The sequence below is a fragment of the Corythoichthys intestinalis genome, chromosome 15, assembly GCF_030265065.1.
Source record: "Corythoichthys intestinalis isolate RoL2023-P3 chromosome 15, ASM3026506v1, whole genome shotgun sequence".
Taxonomy (NCBI): domain Eukaryota; kingdom Metazoa; phylum Chordata; class Actinopteri; order Syngnathiformes; family Syngnathidae; genus Corythoichthys; species Corythoichthys intestinalis.
This window is the reverse complement of record NC_080409.1, coordinates 12,397,498-12,418,437: the sequence shown is the minus strand read 5'-3', so window position 1 is coordinate 12,418,437 and position 20,940 is coordinate 12,397,498. Positions and strand designations below refer to the sequence as shown.

Below are 20,940 nucleotides of genomic sequence, written 5' to 3'. Positions count from 1 at the left end.
GTTAATCACAGCTTAATAATTGTAATTAATCGCAATGCAAACATCTATAAAATATGCCATATTTTTCTGTGAATTATTGTTGGAATGTAAAGATAAGACAACACGGATATTTACATTCAACATACTGTACATAAGTACTGTATTTGTTTATTATAACAATAAATCAAGATGGCATTAACATTAACATTCTGTTAAAGCGATCCACGGATAGAAAGACTTGTAGTTCTTAAAAGGTAAATGTTAGTACAAGTTATAGAAATTTTATATCTCTTAATGTTTTCGTTTTAATAAAATTTGTAAACTTTTCAATCAAAAAATAAGCTAGTAGGTCGCCATTGTTGATGTCAATAATTACACAATTCTCATAAAATCAGTCGCACCCAAGCGCCAGCAGAGGGCGACAAAACTCCAAAAAAAACACAAGTAACAAGTGCACATGACCCTTTACCGTCGTCTTAATCTGTTTGAGCGGGGCATGTGCGTTAATTAATAATATTTTAACGTGATTAATTAAAAAAATTAATTAGCGCCCGTTAACGCTATAATTTTGACAGCCCTAATGAATACCAACTTGGTCTTTCCTTTCAGCAAACTGTTAATGCAGTACCAAGCCCGGAGCTTCTAACAGCGTGAGTTGGGCTTCATGCTCAATCATACAAATGCAACCCAAGTTTTTTTTGTAGTGCTCATTATAACACGATATGCGATTTGTCTCGCAGGTTGTCCGAGAAGGAGAAGCAAGTTGTAGAACTTCAGAGTGAGCTGTGTGAGCTGAAGGAATCTCTGGAGCATCACAGAAAGAAGAACAATGTAAGTTTTCCTGCTAAAAGAACTACAACCATAACTTTGAGATTTTGTAGTTCCCTAAACTCACTCCCACTGTGGGTTTCCATACCGTAAACCTACCGCTCCCCCCCTCTCCTTTTGCTTTGCTACTTGATGTTGTTTTTTTTTTCTAAATGACGATCCTTTGTTTTATTTCATGCCTGCTGTCCACCAGAGGTGGCGCTAAAGCACTGAATGGTTCCTTCATGCATGCGGAGTACGGGTAGCAATACCAAAGAAAGTCACCTGTGACAATGTACATTCCGACATAAATTCCGATGATAAGAGTTCCGCTCCCCCTTTTTTTTTTTTGCATGCTGATACACTGCTGCACCGCGGGTTTGCCTGTCTTGCTTTCACATCATTGCGTCGCCGGTAGCTATGTGACTACTTGTCGGAGTTGTCGTTCTTGTTTGTCTTTGCCAGAATGATTGCACGCATCCGTTGAGATTGCATAACAGGGCTCCCAGCATACTCTAGTTATGCACACCATTGACCAGGACTTCTCCTGTAAGCTGATTCAGAGTATTTGAAATTTGGCTGCTTTGGCTTGAAATAGCATCTCTTATGGGCTAAAAATGTTACCTAAGTCACTGAACAATCGGGGTGTAATGGTTCACATGGATGTATTGGACCGTTTGAGTTTTACGTGTTCGGTTCACATGCGTACCGTTTCGGTTTTGTTTTATGTAGGGCTGTCAAACGATTAAAATTTTTAATCGAGTTAATTACAGCTTAAAAATTAATTAATCGTAATTAATCGCAATTAATCGCAATTCAAACCATCTATAAAATATGCCATATTTTTCTGTAAATTATATATCTATATTCTGTAAAATAAATTGTTGGAATGGAAAGATAAGACACAAGATGGATATATATACATTCAACATACGGTACATAAGGACTGTAGTGGGCATTTCACTCTACTGTCATTTAAATCTGTCTATGCTGTCCTCACTCCAAAGCGTCTACTTTTTCCAAAGCTAGACAGCTAGTGAACGACGCCTTAATAATTAGACTTCTTCCTTTTTCATCTGATGTATTAATAAAATGGCCTCAAACCATTGTCCTCTTTAGACCGTCGTAAAACTACAAAAAAAAAAAAAAGTACACAAGCATTGCATTAGCAACAACGTTAGCTTAGCAGGCTATACAGGTTCACTAAACATAAAAAGCGTCTCATACAAAAAATATAACATTTCGCTTACTAACATAATATGTACATTCTTTACAACAACCATACTTACGGACAAATCTTGTCCAAGGATCATATAAGCACAACATTATCAGCCCGAGACGTCGTGCAGCCATAATGAACTAGCAAGAAAACAATAAACCATGTCGCAAAGCGACCACAAGAGTTCGCTGTTGGACAGCACAAAAAGCCTTGCTGTACAACTTACCAAAAGGCAGAATACTTTCTGAGCGGGACGTGCGTTAATTGCGTCAAATATTTTAACGTGATTAATTTAAAAAATTAATTACCGTGCGTTAACACGATAATTTTGACAGCCCTAGTTTTATGCATTTTTTTCCCCTCAGAAAATGATATTGGCGTGAGCGAAGCCTGTGTGTAGAACCGACGTCCTGTGGGAGTGTCCGCACGAACGGACAGTCAGGGCTCGAGTAATTTTCCCCTGCGTTTTATGTACCAGGGTTTATGCAAGTCATTAAAAAGAATTAAAAGTCAATAGATGGATTTTGTCAAACAGGCTTAAAAAGCATCAAACTAAATGTTATAAGTATTAGAAATTACATATGTTGATGGTTAAAAAAACTTTTTTTTTCATAATATCAAACCATTCTAATAAATTTTCGGGTAGCAGATATTAACAGCCGATAAAAGTATTCTAAAATGATATCAGGTAAAATCAGTTTTAGGCCAATATGTATGTTGCCTTCGAAGTGAATGTAATGTAGAAGCCTTCAAATCTAAAACCACAGAAATGCAAAGAAAACTGGTTTTGGCAGTTATCCACAACAGCTTTTACAAATGCGTTAGGCCCAGGGGTGAAAGTGGGCCAGAACGGTCAGGAACGCAGTTCCAGTATAAGATTCAGGGCCGGAATGCTGCTACGATTTAAGATTCAGGGCCGGAATGCTGTTCCGGTACACCGTGGTTTGATTCCAAAAATGACGGCAACTGTCAAAACGCTATGTAAAAAAAAAAAAAAAAATGCTAAGATGCCACACATGCATTTCATGAAGAAAACAATCTACCAACATCAGATTTACATACACAAGTGTTAGCAGCAAGCATAATAAAGTGCTTGTGAGCGTAATCCGTTTCCACCAATATTATTTATTTCATTCCACGGATGGCATGGAGGTTTCCCCAGCTGCTGCAGTTATCTGATTCTGATGATGATGAGTCACGTTAATGTATGAATGCAGGCAGCAAAGCAAAACGCCTGGACTCATTCATCATTTCCATTGGCTGACATAGTGACATGTGATCAGAGATAGTTAGCTCTGATTGATTCAAATGTGCATGTTTTCTGGAACAGAAAAAAAAAAAAAAGTTGAATTGATGCGACAAAAAAAGGGCTGTTGCTGTTTTTGTTAACTTTTATTTTGCAAATCATTGAAAAAAATACAATTTTCAAAATACAAAAATCAGTTTTGTATGTGTTATAGAAATAACTGCTAAAGCAGTTTTCTTTGCATTTCAGTAGTTTAAGAGGTTTGACCCCCCCCCCCAATTAAAGAAAAATATATAAATAAATACAAGTGAAGATAATGTAAACATTGGCATATATATTGTTTCAATAAATATTATCACTGATTTTTTTCAGGGGTACAAATTCTTATAAACCCCCGTAAATTAGGAATAAATTATTGAAAAATCGTACAATGTGAGTTCCGGATTTTTTTTTTTTTTTAGATTATGTCTATGAGTTGAAATGCACCTATGATTGAAATTTCAGGCCTCTACCTATTTTCTAAGTAGGTGAACCTGCAAAATCACGAGGGGGTGCAATTACTTCTGTTCCTCACTGTATGTCAGCCAATTGAACGGACAACTAGAGTCCAGGCAGGGTGGTTTGCTTCGTGCATCCGCACATTGACGCGAGGCAATTGTCTCGTTGGGCTGGGAGAACTCCGTGGAATAAATAAATAATAAATATTGGTTGAAACGGATGACACTACAAAAGCACTTCATTAGGCTTGTTGTCAACACTTGCGTATGTCAATATGACATTAGTAGATTGTTTCCTTCTTTGAGATACGTGTGTGGCAGCCTGGCAGTTTTTTTTTTTTTTTTTTTTTACATAGAGGTTTGACAGTTGCCGTCATATTTTCGGGATTGAAGCACCATTCCGTTCCTGAATTTTATACTGGAGGGGCGTACCAGACCCTTTTGGCCCGTTTTCACCCATGGTTAAAAAGCAATTATATGACAACTCTACTTACAATTTGTGTGTGTGAAACATTCTGCAATTGGGCATGGGCCAAAAATTTGTTTAAAGTGGCATTAAAAGTGGTATTAAATGAGAATTGCCGATACCTGTAGAAACCCTGTTTATGGAAAATAAACCGAACCGAGCACTTCAAAAACCAAACCAAAAGTACATTTAGTATACTGTTACACCCCTACTCTTCATTCCAATGGGTATTATGACTTTTTTTTCACTCACACACAGTGTGAGGTTGAGGGGTGGCGCTCATCTGAAATACTAGTCATTATTGAAATCAGAAATGCTTCCACAATGCCCTTGTATCCATGGTGTATGAGGGTCACTTCCCTGAGGCTGACTGAATATAGTATCTCTTTGGAACTGACCAAAACAGGAGCTCCGGGAGAAAAATTGGAGTGCAATGGAAGCTTTGTCAGCCACCGAGTCCATGCTTCAAGGAAAACTCAGCAAAGCTGTCAAGGTTCGACTCCCGATCTCGGTCTACTTCAACTTTATAGCAGGGGTGTCAAATGTACAAGGGGGGTCCAATCCATTCCGCAGGGTTGTTCTGCCTGTCAGGCACATTGTAGCTCATGAATACTGTACATATAAAATCACATGCTCTTATTTTGACTTTGGACCGTAGATCTGTGATTTAATGCAGTGTTTTTCCAACCTTTTCTGAGTCATGGCATGTTTTTACATTGGAAAAAATCTCGCGGCACACCACGAACCAAAAATGTTCCAAAATTACTATCTATACAGTATATTTAATTATAAAATATTTCATTAATATTTATACTTAGTGTGAAAGTTAAGCCTGTTTATATGAACACAAAGTCGATATCCTGGCAAGAATTGAAGAAAGACACACATGAAGCTCTTCTTCAACAGCTCTGTCTCTGTTTTTATTTTTTAAAGTAGTTAGGCTTGAAACACTCAAAAATATCAGACATGGGGACTTTAGCAATGTCTTTAACCGCATCAGGGCAGAGCATATCGCTGACAATGGCTTTACAGGCAGGTAGTATTAATGTCTCTGCCACAGTGAGGTACTTTTTGGATTTAGCAAAAAGTTCAGCAACAAGGTAACTGGCTTTTAGTGCTTTCTCATTTACCTTCATAGCTTTTCTCAAAAAAGTGTCCTGTTTCTCTGTTTTCACGAAGGCGAACAAAATAGTACATCGACAGTTTCGAAGCGATGTGTTTCGTTTGGAGCTGACGTTTTAAGCTTGCTTGGCACTGCACCAATGTTAGTTACTTTATATTATAAAGTATTATTGTGTATATACATATATATATGTATACTATAAAATTAATACTATATATTCAGTTTTTGTTACTATGACTGTGTGACTTTCATTCAAAATAATTGTGGTAATATTTCAGTGTGCCCTCTGCTTTATCTATTTTCAGGTTAAAACAAACAAAAGTTAAGCTGTTTTTCCCCTCCCCCAAAAATGCGGAATGCACACCAGAAAGAGCATCTCAACTCACACAAAGTATTCTGAAAATGATTTTCTGGGACATGAGGCCCATTGCAATTCGTTTTAACATTTATAACAATATAGACATACCACAAAAAGAGTTAGAATTGTTTTGACTCCTGTTAAAAAGGTGAAGTCACAATGTTTCCGTTTACATTAGTGCCAGCAGCATTTGACCTCATTGTTTGGAATTTATTATTGATATTTATGTTATTCATACATTAATAAAGAATTTAGGTATTCCAAAATGGTTTTGTGAATTAATGAGTTTCAACAAAAATTTCATTATTAAATTAGTTAAAAAAAAAAAAAAAAAGATTAGTCGACTAATCGTAAAAATAGTCGGCTGACTAATTGGGAGGAAATTAGTCGTTTGGGACAGCCCTAGACGGTTGTGACGTATGGATAAAATGGAAAGGACAGTTTTGTGTATATTGACACTTGACGAGTCTAATCAAATGATGTAAAGTAGACGTGCTGGGGTCCACATTGTCGCGGACAGCAAGGTGGCTGATTGCTAGAAATCCGAGCAGTTCTTGAACGCGACATGAGCAATACCTCTTTCATCTTCACATGACCGAAACCTTATAGTACCTACTCCTTCCTTCCTACTGCAACTCCGACTGACGACGTTTAAAAAAAAAAAAAAAAAAAAAATGCTATACTGGATAATTTCTCACATCACACCAGACGATCTCTCACGGCACACTAGTGTACTGCGGCACACCGGTTGAAAAACACTGATTTACTGCACTTAGCTCACTTTTGTGTCCGCAGTTGTTCATTTATTCGATCAAAATGGATTGGACGTCTAGCGTTGTTAATGGCAGGCAATGAGTTAACAAGGAAGTCACCTAAAAATGCCCAAATACGAACAGGAAGTGGCCTGGAAATGCCCTAATATCAACAGGATGCAGACTGGAAAGGGCTGAAAAATTGAAAAGTGACCCTGAAAGCAAAATGAACTCATTTCCTGCCATTCAGACATCCAATAGATGTCTGAAGGACTGGTGCTGAATGCTCATCTTCCAGTGCCATTGAGTGTGCTTGACATCCAATCCATTTTGACTGGGAGTGAGCGAATGAACGTTTCATTTGACATCTCAGTCAAAATGGATTGGATATCTAGCACCGGCAGTGGGAGCCAATGAGTTAACAAAGACACCCAAAAGTCCCCCAAAACCAATAGGAAGTGACACCAAATCAACAGAAGTAACCTGAAAATGCACCAACATCAACAGAAGACGATCCAAAATTAAAGGAAGTGACCTTTAAGTATCTTAAAATAACAAAGAAGGAAGTGACGCAAAATGAACTCGTTGCCTGCCATTAACAACGATGAATGTCCCAATTCATACCGGAAGTGGCTATGGATGCTCATCTTTCTGTGCTGTTGACAAAGCTAAACGTCCAATACATTTTGACTGACTAGTCAAAACGATTGGTCAATGGCAGCCAGTGAGTTAACTTATTAGACCAAAAATAAACTAGACCGACCCATACAAGATCTAATTGCCTTAAATCATGGGTCAGCAACGTGCGGCTCCTAATGATTACTTAATAGTCATTTTTGTCCGTAGATCAAGTCAGGCTCACTGTTTTCTGTGTTTAACGAAACATGTAGATCATGCCATTTCAGGCTAAAAGTAGGTAGGTATATATGTATATAAATACAGTCAAGCTGATGCAATCATTTCAAGTATCAATATATGCGCGGGGCTCCCAGTGTCCTGTTTTCTGTGGTCCAAACGGCTCTTTGAGTGTTAAAGGTTGTCAACCCCTACCATAAATGTTTACCCGTAAACCAAAATGAGTTTGACACCCCTGCTCTGTAGCTCCAACCTTCTGCATCCCTCAAATTAGCTTTCCCCCCCCCCCTCTCACGGTTGATTCAATGAGATGTTTTCCACCACTCATAACAAAGCTGCATACTCGTATAGCTTGCTTATGTCCTCTTGCATCATAATTTCCCAATAATTGCCCATTGATTCTAAGGCTAGCTGCAAAGCTAGGGTACTTTTCCTCTAATTAATGATCCATACTTCTAACTCGACATCAGATTTTGCCTGTAAGCAGACTCCTTTCAATCTCATCGAAACTTGGAATCCAATTCTTGGCACAAAGCTCAGGCTAATGAGTGTGCAGACATGAATGTGATGCATGTCATCCTTTTGCTTGCTGCTGTTGTCATGTCTCATTTCCAGCATGTTTTTGTCCATTTGTCTTGTTTACATATTCATGTAATTTTCATGATTTGATAGTTAAAACCATCAATTTGGGTAAAGAAACTTTCAGAAACAATGGTAAAGAGGTCTATCGGGGTTTACTTTCTCCCAAATAAACATACTGATGAGTCTGAATTTTAATGTGAGGAAACAGACGTGCAGTTCCGTTAAAGTGAATCATTCTGATAACATGTTTAAATTTTCTGTGCGGGTAAATTGACAGCATGCACTTTTCAATGTTGTTCTTGCTCTCCTCAAAATTATTGTCTGATCTATTGTGTCACTGTTATAATAAGTTAGGCTTGAGCTCTGATATTATGGATCTCAAAAGATGGTGTATTTAAGGTGTCCAGAAAGTACAATGTCATTCTCTTAGGCCAGGCTCAGACCACAGGTCTTGATGCACAATTCCGATTTTTATGTTTTCTTGTGTGCCCGTTCAGACTGCCTTTTTTCCATGGAGGCCATTCAAATATTATGCCTGCACATTAACTCTCATCCAACATGCGCTGAGGAAATTGACCCGCATATGCAGAAGCATCAAACAACAAACTACACATTAGGCATGAATGATATTTCATTTGAACATCGCCATCGCGATGTGCGAATGCGCAATACATATATATATTTTGTTTTTGAACAAACCCGTTTTTCTGCTTCATGCTCGTGCAGCGCCACAGTCTCTCACACCTCCCTCACCACATGCAGCTGGTGTTTGGTACTTAAAGTTAATGATGATTGACAGGTTTATACCTTTGATGTGACAGAAGAGGCTTGGGGCCGTTTACATGGTGACTCTCTGAGAATACGAACAATTTCAAATTTGCATTTGCATTTGCGTCTCCATTTGAACAATGTCGTAATTCTGCATGAAAACGATGTAGTATTCATGCCAAGCCCTAGGGGGCAGTGCAGATTTAATGGGCGACAGAGAATGATGCACTTTTACCCCACCAAGCTCCCTCAGCCCGGAAAAAAATATGCCCGTCCATTCGAAGCGGTCATTTTTCTTTTGTTCAAAAAGGCACAAAAATTGAAACGTTCAACATATTTAATTCAAAAATATTATTAAAACAGTAAATTAAAGCTGACATTCCACCATATTTGCTGTTTTTAATGTTAAGTAGCAGCGCTGCGCACGCCCAAAGTGACGTGTACGAGTGCTGACGTTAACAGCGCGGTCTCGCGCGGCAGGAGCCTTTGATATGCATGCCGAGGAAGCCCCCCGCAATTGGATTCTTTCACTTTGGAGGCAGGATTCAGAATTTTTCGTTTTCGGCTTCCGTCTTCGCCAGCACCATATGCAAGCGAGGCGAGTCCGCAACTCAGTCATTGCGTCTTTGTGTCGCAGAGTAGCCATGTAAACTGCCCCATGGTAACTCGACGCTCAAAGGCACAAATGTGTTTATCATCGCTTAGCTTGTTACACACTAGCAGAAGTATGCTGTGGCAACTCATTGTGTAAGTAAGAGGCTGTTTTCGGCAACGTGAGCGAATTTGACTCTCTCAATGAACCCTTTAATAAAGACAAGCATTTTTCTACGTTATACTTGTTCAAAAATAATTCACATTGTGAAGGTGGCACGGTAGAACAGTGGTTAGCACGTCCACCTCTGGGTATTGTGCGTCCAATCCCGGGTGTGGGCTTCCTGTGTGGAGTTTGCATGTTCTTCCCATGCCTGCATGGGTTTTCTCCAGGTTCCTGCCACATCTCAAAGAACCGTGCATAGTATTCTGATTGAACACTCCAAATTGTCCGTAGGTGTGAGTGTGTGCGTAAATGGTTGCGTGTCCCTATTTACGCGTAAGTAATATTGAAACACGCTCATTTGGTGCACAGAAATAAAACCGAGCATTCTGGAGCTTAACAGTTTTTTTTTTTTTTTTTATGTCTCTGGTCACGCCCGCCTCCTGCCTAAATGCCGTGCTCAAGCTAGGGGCTAATGGTAATGCACTGCTCCATCGCTGCCGTCATCCCTACCACGCCCTCTGTTTGCTGAAGTAATTGCTGCACGAATTCCGATTTGGGAGACTTGAGTGTTCAGGCCGCCGCCACATTTTCCAAAATGTTCCCCAATTGGATTTAAAATCACATACAAAAGTCATCTAGATCGGATTTGAAATGGTCCACTTCTATGCAACTTGTCCCTTTCAGACTGTCAAGTCAGTGCCTCACTCGAGTCGGAAAAACACGAAAAAATCGGATTTGTGCAAGAAGTCCTGCGGTATTAACCTAGCCTTATTGGCTCACTGTCTTCTCTCTGTAGTGTAATTACAGTTTAAGTAATGTTTGCATATTTTTTGCAACAATGGAGGGCATGTGCTGAAACACCAACACTGCAGGTGCTCCTCTGCCACCTTAGTACATGCATACAGTTGGCGATAGGGGTGGGAACCTCAAAATAACTGATGTCACAAGATGGCGATAAAACAATTTTCGGGAAATCATTCTTGAATATTCCAGAAAACTAATAGAGAAAAACGAGCTCTTTTCATTCTTCTGGGAGTTTAGCACTAGTAGAGGTCCAGTCCCATTTGAACTGGGAGGGTGGCAGCGAATCAACGTTTGTGCATTCGCTGCCATGCCTCCCTCTCCAAACGGATTGGACGTCTATTGCAGTCAGTGACAGAAAATGCCAAGCAATGAGTTCTGCTTGGTGCATTCCACGTCATTTTCTGTTGATTTTCAGTCACTTCCTTTTCTTTTGGGGCCATTTACGGGTCACTTCCTGTTGATTTTCGGGCAATTATAGGTCACTTCTGGTTTTTTTGGGTTTACTGAACAGGAAGTGACTTGAGAAGTGGCTGAAAATCAACGGTAAATGACTTTAAATGCCCCAAAATGAACTCATTGTCTGGCCTCGGCTGCCACTGACGGCCATAGACGTCCAATCTGTTTGAAGTGGGAGGAATGGCCACCCACTTCAAATGGGTTGGATATTTACTAGTGATCCCTATTCAAATTCACAGCTTGTTTTTCTGTTTATTAGTTTTGTAGAATATCCTAGAATGATTTCTTAACCTATGAACATTGGTTCATTCACTGCCATGCATCCCTCTTCAAACTGATTTGACGTCTATGGCCGTCAGTGGCAGCCGATGCCAGGCAGAGAGTTCCTTCTGGAGCATTTTACGTCATTTTTTGTTGTTTTTTGGTCACTTCCTTTCATTTTTGGACATATACTGGTCACTTCCTGTTGATTTTGGGGTACTGAAATGGTGACGCAAGAATGTTCCCAAATGAATAGGAAGTGACTCAAAATGAACTGTAAGTAACCTGTAAATGCACTAAAATGAACAGGAAGTGACCTGTAAACGCTCACAAGACTGGCTGTGAATACTCTGGTTTGAGTGGTATTGACGGAGCTAGACGTCCAATCCAGTCAAAATGAATTTGATATCTAGCACCGTCAATGGCAGCCAATCAGCTAACACAGACACTGTTCTCGTGGAAGATTTTGGTAGCAACCTGTTGGTTCTTGATGAAGTATCACGACACATCACCATTTTGATATATTGTCACACCCCTAGTTGCCACTGAGGACAATATAATGTGTTGTTTAACGTATGAAAATGCTTATATTAAAAATGCTTCTTTCTTTTTCCACATATCTCCCTTTGACGACCTTGTAGGACAACCAGGCGACATTGGCGTTGTCAGAGTCTGAGTGTCGCAATTTCCTGCACAGACTTATGCCCCATGTGCCTCTGCCCAACGAACAGGTATAGACACGTCATGACAGCACTCCGATTGTCTCCTGATTGTGTGACAATAGTGGTTCTTTGACATTCTAGAATCATCAGGAGTGGCTCTGCAGGTTTGAGAAAAATGTCAATGAGGTTTCAGCTGCTCAATCCACCCCTGTATCAGGGGATCCCGAGGTAAATGAACGTTCAGCATTGGGATGTCCCGATCGCATATTTTTGCACCTGAGTCAGAGTCACCTGATTTTGAGAATCTGCCAGTCCCGATCCGATACCGGGAAGTTTTTTTTGTTTTTATTTGAACAAAAGTTCCAAATATGTTACAGTACTGTACTTTTTACTGCACTGATCTCCAACCACGGGACCGGTACCGGTCCGTGGCGCATTTGTTAACAAGCCGTAGAGAAATAAAAAATTGTTAACGACCGCAATCTGGCCTGTGCCTCTTGACACATCAATATACCTGTCTACTAATCAGAGTGAAAATTTGTTTACGTTGCCCTCTAGTTGTTGCCCTCTAGTTGTTGGTTGCCATTACTGGGGTGTTTGCACACCTACAGAAGCCCAGCGTCAGACAATGTAAACAGTAACGTTAGCTTGGCTGTGTACTGCGAGCGGCACACCTCAGCAGTGGCGGACGGTGTACCTCTAGTTGTTTTGCTTGGATTAGTCAATAGCTACAGTATAATAATAAAACAGGATATGAAGCAGTCATTGAAATCCATTGGCGCTAGCATATATTTTTTATATCTATGTGCGCTTGTCTTCGATAATGATAGACTCATAAGAGTTTACGGGTAAAAGGCTGCCTGCTGGGCCAGAAGAGGAGCCTACAACAAAGTCCATTCTGTATAATATGTGGCTAAATCTAGCAAACAACGCAACAAAAACGAATGCATTTAGAACATCATAGCTCGTGGTGAACCGTATTGCCAAAGCCAAGAAACCTTTTACTTTTGGAGAACAACTCATTTTGCCCGCGATTAAAGTTATTTGCCGTTTTAGGAGAGGGCACTATTATAAAAGTTTGATTCAGCACATGGTGTTACATTTTCCCTGCAGTTAGTCCCTGCGTTTTTAGTCCCGACGTGTTATTTTATATTTACTGTAATTTTATGCCACGCATTGCTGGTCTGGGGGGGTCCGATATAGCATTGGTCCGTGGTGCAAAAACGGTTGGGGACCACTAATTTACAGTACTTTCTCTTCTTTTTTCTGGGATTGTTGCGGAGTACAAAATGTATCTATTTTTGTATCTTTTGGCAATGCCGTTGTATTTCTGGATTATTTTACTTTTTAGGCATATAAAAGTAAATATATAATATATATATATGAATTAGGCCTGAATGATATTGGAAAAAATTAACATTGCGATATACCGTATATTGCCAAGGCTCCACATTTACTGTTTGCATTGGTTGCACTGGTGCACTTTTTTCTTAAGGTACATTTTATGTAGGCGCAACATTTTTAATTGTCAATAATCACTCTTCATCACATTTGTATCATTCGAGTGAGTCCACTCAAATTCACGCTAACGCTGGGCAACGAAGATTGACTTGGCGATGATTAACACTGTGCCTTTGATCGTAGAGCTACTGAGCCGTCACTTGTCAGATCAAAGCTACAAAACTGTCAATCATCGTTAACTTTAAGTAGCAAATGTCAGCTGAGTGAGAGGCTGTACCAGCAAGAAGCAGAAAAACATTTTTTTTTTGTTCAATTAATTAAAAACCGGATACTCTGGAAAAATGGCCCGATTGGCCCGATTTCTGGACACGTGATCGGGTCGGGACATCCCTAGTTCAGCATGTGCTATTCATAACGAAAGCAACTCTCACAATGGTTTTTTTTCTGCCAGGAACTGTCTGAGAAGCTTAGAGAAGCCGAGGAAGCCCAGAGGATTCTACAGGTTGACTGTGAGACGTACAAGAAAGTTTTGGCAGAAACGGTAAATTAACATTGCAGCATTTTATTCATAACAAGGCTGCAGGGCTCACCTGTTCTCCCTGCTGTGTTGACAGGAGGGCATTCTACAGCGCCTCCAGAACAGTGTGGAGCAGGAAGAGTCTAGATGGAAGGTGAAGGTGGAGCAATCGCAGGTGGAGCTAAGAGAGGTGTGTGCTGACTAGATTGGTGAGATGCAGCTTCAAACAGTCGTTCAGTTATTGCATACATGTGGACGATATTGTTGGTTACTAAAAGCCACTTTGTCAATTCATTTTTCAACCCATGCAACAAACCTGTACAAAATAATAGTACCACTTACAATGAACTTCCAATCAGACACTTTTGAACGGTGACAAGAAAATAAGTAACTTGAATAATAACTTTGCCAAATTAGAATAAACCAAACAATTTCTGTGTACTAAACACTAAAATGAAGCAGTGTTGTTTTTCATAGCCCTTTTAATTTTCGTCTTTAATCTTTTTTTTTTTCTGTTTGAGTAATTTCAAAATATGTTCGTCTTCATCTAGTTTTCATGGATGAAAATTGGACTAATTTCATCTAGTTTTGGTCAACAATGACACAAAATGTTTTTGCGTTTGGAATTAAAAAGGTTTCCAACAATTTCAAATGAACATTGACAGACGGTCACGTATTGTAACGTCTACAAGGACAACGCCAACTTCGTGAGGGTTTTCCAATTGTTTTATTTGCACAGAGTAGTACTAGATTCAGATTCAATGATGATGATAATACACACTCAGCAGGAAAACAGTACGTTATTTTCAATCAATTATACCCACCTGGACGCCACGAACTCTACGTCAAAAAAAGTTGCCCAAGTTTATGACGCCGCTTGTCACACTAAAGCTAGAGCAAATGCTATGCTAATGCTATGAGTTACATTTAGGTGTTGTTCAGACTGACAGCCAATAACTGATTTTTAACCCATCCAGATTGAAAAAGGATGGCTCAAAACAGTCACAAAGCACAGAAATGTCCTTTTTTGCAAGATTAAAACCACTTACGGGAGATTCATATCAGGTATATGGACAAGATCCTGCTCAGTCTGAATAGCCCAGATGGGTTTTGACTGTCCGCGACGTAACTCTATGCTGCCTGACGCCTTTGTTGCCACAGCAACCATTCAGGTGTGTCAATAACGTAGCCTAGTTTGAACAGGCCCAAATCTGATTTGAACACTTGCTAAAAATAGTGTGAACAGTCAGCCCAGAAAATCAGATTTGAGGAAGAATTCAATTGGAATCATATATGCCTGCAGTCTGAACACAGCCTTAGAGTGTGATGATCACTCAGCACAAACCTTTAAAGGCTAAAGCAACACTGCATATTCTCTCTTGCTAAGATAAGAAAAAAAAAATATTTACCATGTGTTTCAAAATAAGGAAGCTTGGAGAGGACACCATTCAACAAGAAACTACGGTGCATTTTCATCTCTTTAAAACTGGCCAAGTCTCCGAGACATGTTTTTATGTCTTTATTGTCACGTCATCATAATGACAATTTGATTTGTCAAGGAAATATTTACGTTATCATTGTTGACGAAAACATCAATGAACAGGGTTATGAAAAATTTTGCCGACATGCTACAAACTATTTCTTTATTGACCTTAGATGAGCCAGAGAGTCACAACTCTGGAGCAGGAGATCGAGAGACGAAGTGATGGAGCTGAGTTGGAAAATGTGAGTTCTTTTGGAGTACTATTAAGACTTTGTGTTCTTGACACGGCTGTTTGTCAATCTCTGTAGTTGAGAAGAGAAAAGCAGCACTTGGAGTCAGAGTTGGAGAGGGCGGAGCGCGAGAGTGCCACGTATGTGACGGAGGTCCGAGAGGTGAGTAAAAGAGCGGCTTGTGGGCCTTCGCAATCACTTTGTTGTGAAAGAGTTGTGCTTTGGTTTCATGTTCATCGTTTTTCCGTGGCTGTTATTTGAAACCTTCCACAAAATACCCAACCGGACTAAGTTTAGAGACCCGTCTGACAGTTTGACACTGAATATGATCCCTTATGTCCTCACTAGATGTAGATCCTTTTCAGGCAGTCCACATCACACAAATGCTGTCCAGACTGTTTTTAGGTCCCAGTAAACACGTCCTCTCAAACTTAATTTCAGCTCAAAGATCTGTTGACTGAATTGCAGACCAGACTTGATGGCTCATATACAGAAGCCAACAGGCAGAATGAGGAGCTGAATTTGGTAAGAGTGATTTGCCTAGATAGCCATCCTTTTAAACCTTGCCCTGTCGCGCTCGGGACGGGTTCTGTAGGTGGTCATTCATAACCTCGCTCGTTTCCTTACTCTGCATGATGCTGTTAATATGATCAGCATCCCGTTTTGGATGGGCTATGAATGGCGACTGACAATTTTACACCCTTCCGAAACTAACTCCTACCTTGCAAAGCAGACGCAGTAAAGGTGTCTCATCTTCTTTTGGTCTGGTGCCTAATAAATAGTTCACCGTAATTTCTCAAGTATGACCCCCCCATGTTTTTTTTTTTTTTTTTTTCATATGTTTAAATCTATCCATTAACGAGCATTTAGTTCATGAAAAGGCTAGCGTTACCGTTTCTCGTTTTATGGACTGTGTGTCAATGTGTACAAAAACTAAAATACAGCGGAACCTCAAGAAACGAAATGAATTCGTTCCGGAGTGGCTTTCGTATCATGATTTTTACATACGTTTTACATGTGAATCGCCTAATTCCTTCCGGGCTATGTTAAAACGCCACATTAAATTTGCAGTCAAGTCCTCTGATTGCCTGTCTTTATTTTTAACGCTTTGCCGCCCCCGAGTGTTGCTTAAGTGTAACTAGTTTGTTTGGCTCATTCTACACAGACATTATCACATGACCACTCGAGCTCATAGCAAACACGGAAACGAGGAGCTAACTTCAGCAGCCATTTATTGCTAGCTATTTTATCTCGTTGTTTGTTCCCTGAAAAAAATTCTTTTGTTTCATATACATGAGCATTTAGGTGCGTATATTTCGTTGAAATTTTTAGTCAAACATACTGTAATTTTCAGACTATAAGCCGCTACATTTTTCCCTCATTTTGAATCCTGTCCAGTGCGGCTTATTTGTTGATTTATTGTGTTAATAGGTAACACTTTATTTGACAGCGGCGTCATAAGATCATAATTATGACATGACACTATCATGGGCGTTAAAGAATGCATATGACAGATGTCATTAAGTGTTATCCAGCGAATTATGTCACTAACTCCATTTATGTCCAGCTCGGATCTTTCACATCTATTCAAAAATGAGATTATTTGCCAGATGACACAAAATAATTTCTGTCATAAGCATTGATTAATGCTCATGGCAGTGTCATGTCATAATTATGATGGTCTTATGACAGTCATATGGCCCCACTATCAAATAAAGTCTCACCAAATACCATAACTAGCATTTAATGAAACAACTGGAACGATAACTGAAGAAATAATTAGCACAGAACATGAACTTTGAATGTAATTTACAACTTAAGCGCTTCAGTGCATGCTAGGAGGCATGTTGGACGACAACAGTGTTGACAGCAGGAGGCAGCAGAGGTTGACTGTCTCCCTCAAGGGAGCAGTGATGACCAAATGAAGCCTCTTGAAGCAATGAAGCTTTGCAGCCAATTGGTTCCAAGCTTCATGGTGGTTCATTTGGCCTTATGATGCTGCTGTCAAATAAAGTGTTACCAGTTAATATCTTTTGGTGTAAACACCCCATAGTGAGGACAGCTGCGGCTTATAGTCAAGTGGGGCTTATCTATGAACAAGTGCTGTATTGTGTCAAATTGGGCGGGTGGTGGCTTATAGTCAGGTGTGCCTTATAGTCCGAAAATTACGGTAGTTGCATTATTGCATTGCTGTGAGCGCAAATGATGTATAACAGTATTATCTTGCGTACGGTGAGTAATGTTTTGTAGTATGAAGCGAAAAAAATGCTTCGAAAAGTTTTCGTAAAATGAATTTTCGGATACCGAAGCTTTGGTTTCTCGAGGTACCACTGTAACTGAAAAAAACACCAATAAAATGCAGATTATGTATTTGAAGAGTGGTTTAAGGTGTGCATAATATGCATGGGTGAATTATACTGGAGAAATTACGGCACCTGTGCTACTTTCCTAATTTTTAATTCCATCCTCATTTCATTGACTTTGTCCATTGTGTCATTATTTGCAGCTGTCAGACAAGATAAGCAAGATATTGTTTAAAGGTTTAAAGAACTCAGGAGTCATAAACTGTATAAGCTAATTTAGTTTCAGTGGTTGGTGTCACAGTTGCCTATTGGTGAATACTCTTACTTTATATCTTTAAGTTCAAAAGGCTAGTGTTAGCTTTTTAAAATCTAATTTTCAGACTTGAATGGAATATTTTTTTCAGTGCAGCAGTCACTTTGAAACTAAATTTGGCCCTAAAAAATGTTGCACCTAATTTCCAGACTTGAATGGAATATTTTTTCAGTGCAGGCAGTCACTTGGACTAAATTTGGCCCTAAAAAATGTTGCATTAAAAGTGCTCCCTTGTGATTTGTAATAGGAACAATTACATTGGGGGCGTATGCTGACTATGTTTATGACTTACAGCTGAAAACCCAACTCACGGATACACTTTCCAAGCTGGAGACTGAAGAGAACGAACGGCACCAGGTTGCAGGTGATCTTTATAAGGTAAGACTGATTCGCATCGTGTTAAATATTAAACTGTTTGCTTATTCATTGTTATTTTTTGTAATGCAGGCCCAACAATCTCTTGACCTGATCCAAGGGGAGCTTTCCAAAGTGGCAGACAATGCTGATGGCCTGATAGAGAACAGCAATTTATCGTCACAGAGAGTGAGTTGGTTGGATATTGGGAAAAAAATTTCCGTATAGTACTTTTTAAAGAGAGATTTTTTTATGTGGGTTTAATGTAAATCCTGATAGAAACGTGAATGTTTTTTTCTAATATAAATATTACTCTGTACTTTAATTCAAACTGTGACATTCATATGAACTTAACTATACTAACAAATATGAATACAGTACTTGAGTCATTCAAGTGTTAAGTTAATGGGAACCTCGGACTTAAAGACTTGTAGGCTCAAATAAGCCACAATTGTTCTCTTACTTGTGTTATTAAAAACACATAGAATATTGCCATTGATTTAAAAATCCATAATATTTAGTACATGTTTGGACCTACGGTCAGCGCCATGTTGTATGGATGCTCGGGGTGATGACGTAAATTGTCACTGTCACTCGATGAATACTACTGGGTTACTGCCATTCCTTCAAAGCGGCGAGAGGTCCAACACATGCGCTCATCGGTTAAAACCTACTTACTATTTGCTTTTTTACTGATTATTACGTTTTCCTTGCCTCAAAATACTTTTTGCATGTGTTTCCCTCTCATACTTTTAAGCGTCGTGTTTTCTTGCGGTAGCTTTAAAGCAGATTGTTGATCTGGTGACCACATTAGTCACATAGGATATTTAATGCACCCTTATTGGATGCTACTGTGTATTAGTATTGAGGCATCTTTAGTATGTTCTGTCTGTATGCATCCAAACAAAACAAACTGAAAGTGCACGGTAGCACTTTGGGTGTCAAATTCGCCTCTTGTCCACTTTTCGCCGATGCGATGTAGCACATTTTGGCAGAACACCTTTTTTACTTTCCTGCTCTCGTCACGTCTCATCCCGTCTTTCCTGTTCATTTTGCTTTTGCTGCTCATTTTGTTAAATACCGACAGTGCTGTCTTGCTCATTAATATTCCTCTCGGGTTCAAATTGAAAGGGTTGAATAGATGACATGTTTATGTCGCTAAAGTCATACTCTGGAAGCCCGGCAGCGTAACCATGTGACGTCTCCGCCCTGCGACGTCAACAATTTTGATGTACTAGTTCAATGAATTTTACAAAGTGTATAAACATCAGAAGGGTTTATTTATCTTTTAAGAACTAAAAGTCTTTCTATCCATGGATCCCTTTACTGTTAATGGGTTACATTTTTGTGACCACTACATCAGGTTAAGGTCATGTTTGTGCCTCACTGGTCTACTTTTTGACTTTCTTAAAAATGTAAAAATAAGTTTGTAGTCATAAAACTTAAAAAAACGTGTGCATTTTTCTGCCATACACAATGGAGGTTTTGAACTTGAGAGAGACAACTATAATTCTATCAAATTCCAAATTTTACAAATTACAAATTAGAAAGTTTTCACATGGCATGTCTTCGGAAATGTGCATTCAAGTTTTTTGGTCCAACAGGAAGCGCTGGATAGAAATGAAAAGATGACTGCAGGACTTCACCAAACAGTCCAGGAATTGCAGCAGCTGCTACAAGGTGTTAGTCGACAACTCTCCAAGGAGGCGGTAATGCCCTTTTTCATGTTACACCAGCACTTTTACTGACCTCTGCCTGATTATGTTCATGCCCGTGTGTGATAATCTATGTACATCAAGGATTTGGTCAGGCAATATTTTGTAAATTATTCCAACAAACACAACAAAAATGAATGAATCACACATATGGTTAAGAGACAACTGACTGTGATTATACACTTGCTCACAATGGCGCGCAGAGACAATTTGGGGGGCTGGTCCTCGGGGGGTGGAGGGGTATTGGATGGCGCGTTGCTCGGCAATATATTAAGATTTTCGGATGTCGTCCTTCCTTTGTGACCCCACAATGGCTCCTGGGATATGTAGTTTTTCGTTGTGCTTTGTTTTGAAAAAGGACAAGAAATTATGGAAATATGGACACAAACACATGGTGCAGTGTTTTGATGTTCATTTATGTGGGCATTAAAAGTATATATTTCATGACATTATATCCTGTATTATTTGGTCGATTGACCTAGTAAAAACGAGCATGGACCAGCAGCTCGTGGGTGAAGTAATTACAGTGTGACGAGGCTTCAAACATGATATGCACGCAGGAGGAGTCGACGCATGTGTACATCATTTTTATAAAGGGTTAACATTGTTTTGTTTGGAACAGAAAAGACTTAAAGCGCATCCATTTGCCTGAATGAAGAAAAGTCACATCCAAACTAAAAATACACTCAAGGTACATTTTTTGACCATTTAAAACTGAAAAATAAAATTTAACAAAATGAATAAATAATAATAATATTCAGATTAAATTAGAAACATTAACTCACTGGGACAATTTGCCAAACAATTTGACCGAAAAAACAAAAATTAATAGAATAAAAACTACAGTGCCATTGGACGGAGGGACAGTTTTTATTTTTGCTGCAGGCAGTATTAGCTCCTTTTCTTTGGTGCTGGATTGTTTTACACTACGCAACTTGGTATTCCACCATACACTCAACGGCCACTTTATTA

General features: G+C 39.3%; 1 protein-coding gene across 3 annotated transcripts in view; it reads left to right on the top strand.

Annotated features, from left to right (window-relative positions):
- The window catches only part of ktn1 (kinectin 1), a 57,661-nt gene that overhangs the window by 34,028 nt on the left and 2,693 nt on the right, over positions 1-20,940 (top strand). The window contains exons 23-35 of one of the 3 annotated variants that reach the window (XM_057858927.1): positions 589-629; positions 720-810; positions 4,621-4,707; positions 11,572-11,661; positions 11,734-11,820; positions 13,505-13,594; positions 13,668-13,760; positions 15,227-15,295; positions 15,362-15,445; positions 15,725-15,808; positions 18,194-18,277; positions 18,347-18,442; positions 19,858-19,962. In XM_057858927.1, coding sequence (XP_057714910.1) covers positions 589-629; positions 720-810; positions 4,621-4,707; positions 11,572-11,661; positions 11,734-11,820; positions 13,505-13,594; positions 13,668-13,760; positions 15,227-15,295; positions 15,362-15,445; positions 15,725-15,808; positions 18,194-18,277; positions 18,347-18,442; positions 19,858-19,962 — 1,101 coding nt within the window. The remainder of the gene's footprint in view (positions 1-588; positions 630-719; positions 811-4,620; positions 4,708-11,571; positions 11,662-11,733; positions 11,821-13,504; positions 13,595-13,667; positions 13,761-15,226; positions 15,296-15,361; positions 15,446-15,724; positions 15,809-18,193; positions 18,278-18,346; positions 18,443-19,857; positions 19,963-20,940) is intronic. The other 2 variants (XM_057858929.1, XM_057858928.1) reach the window with 2 other exon arrangements.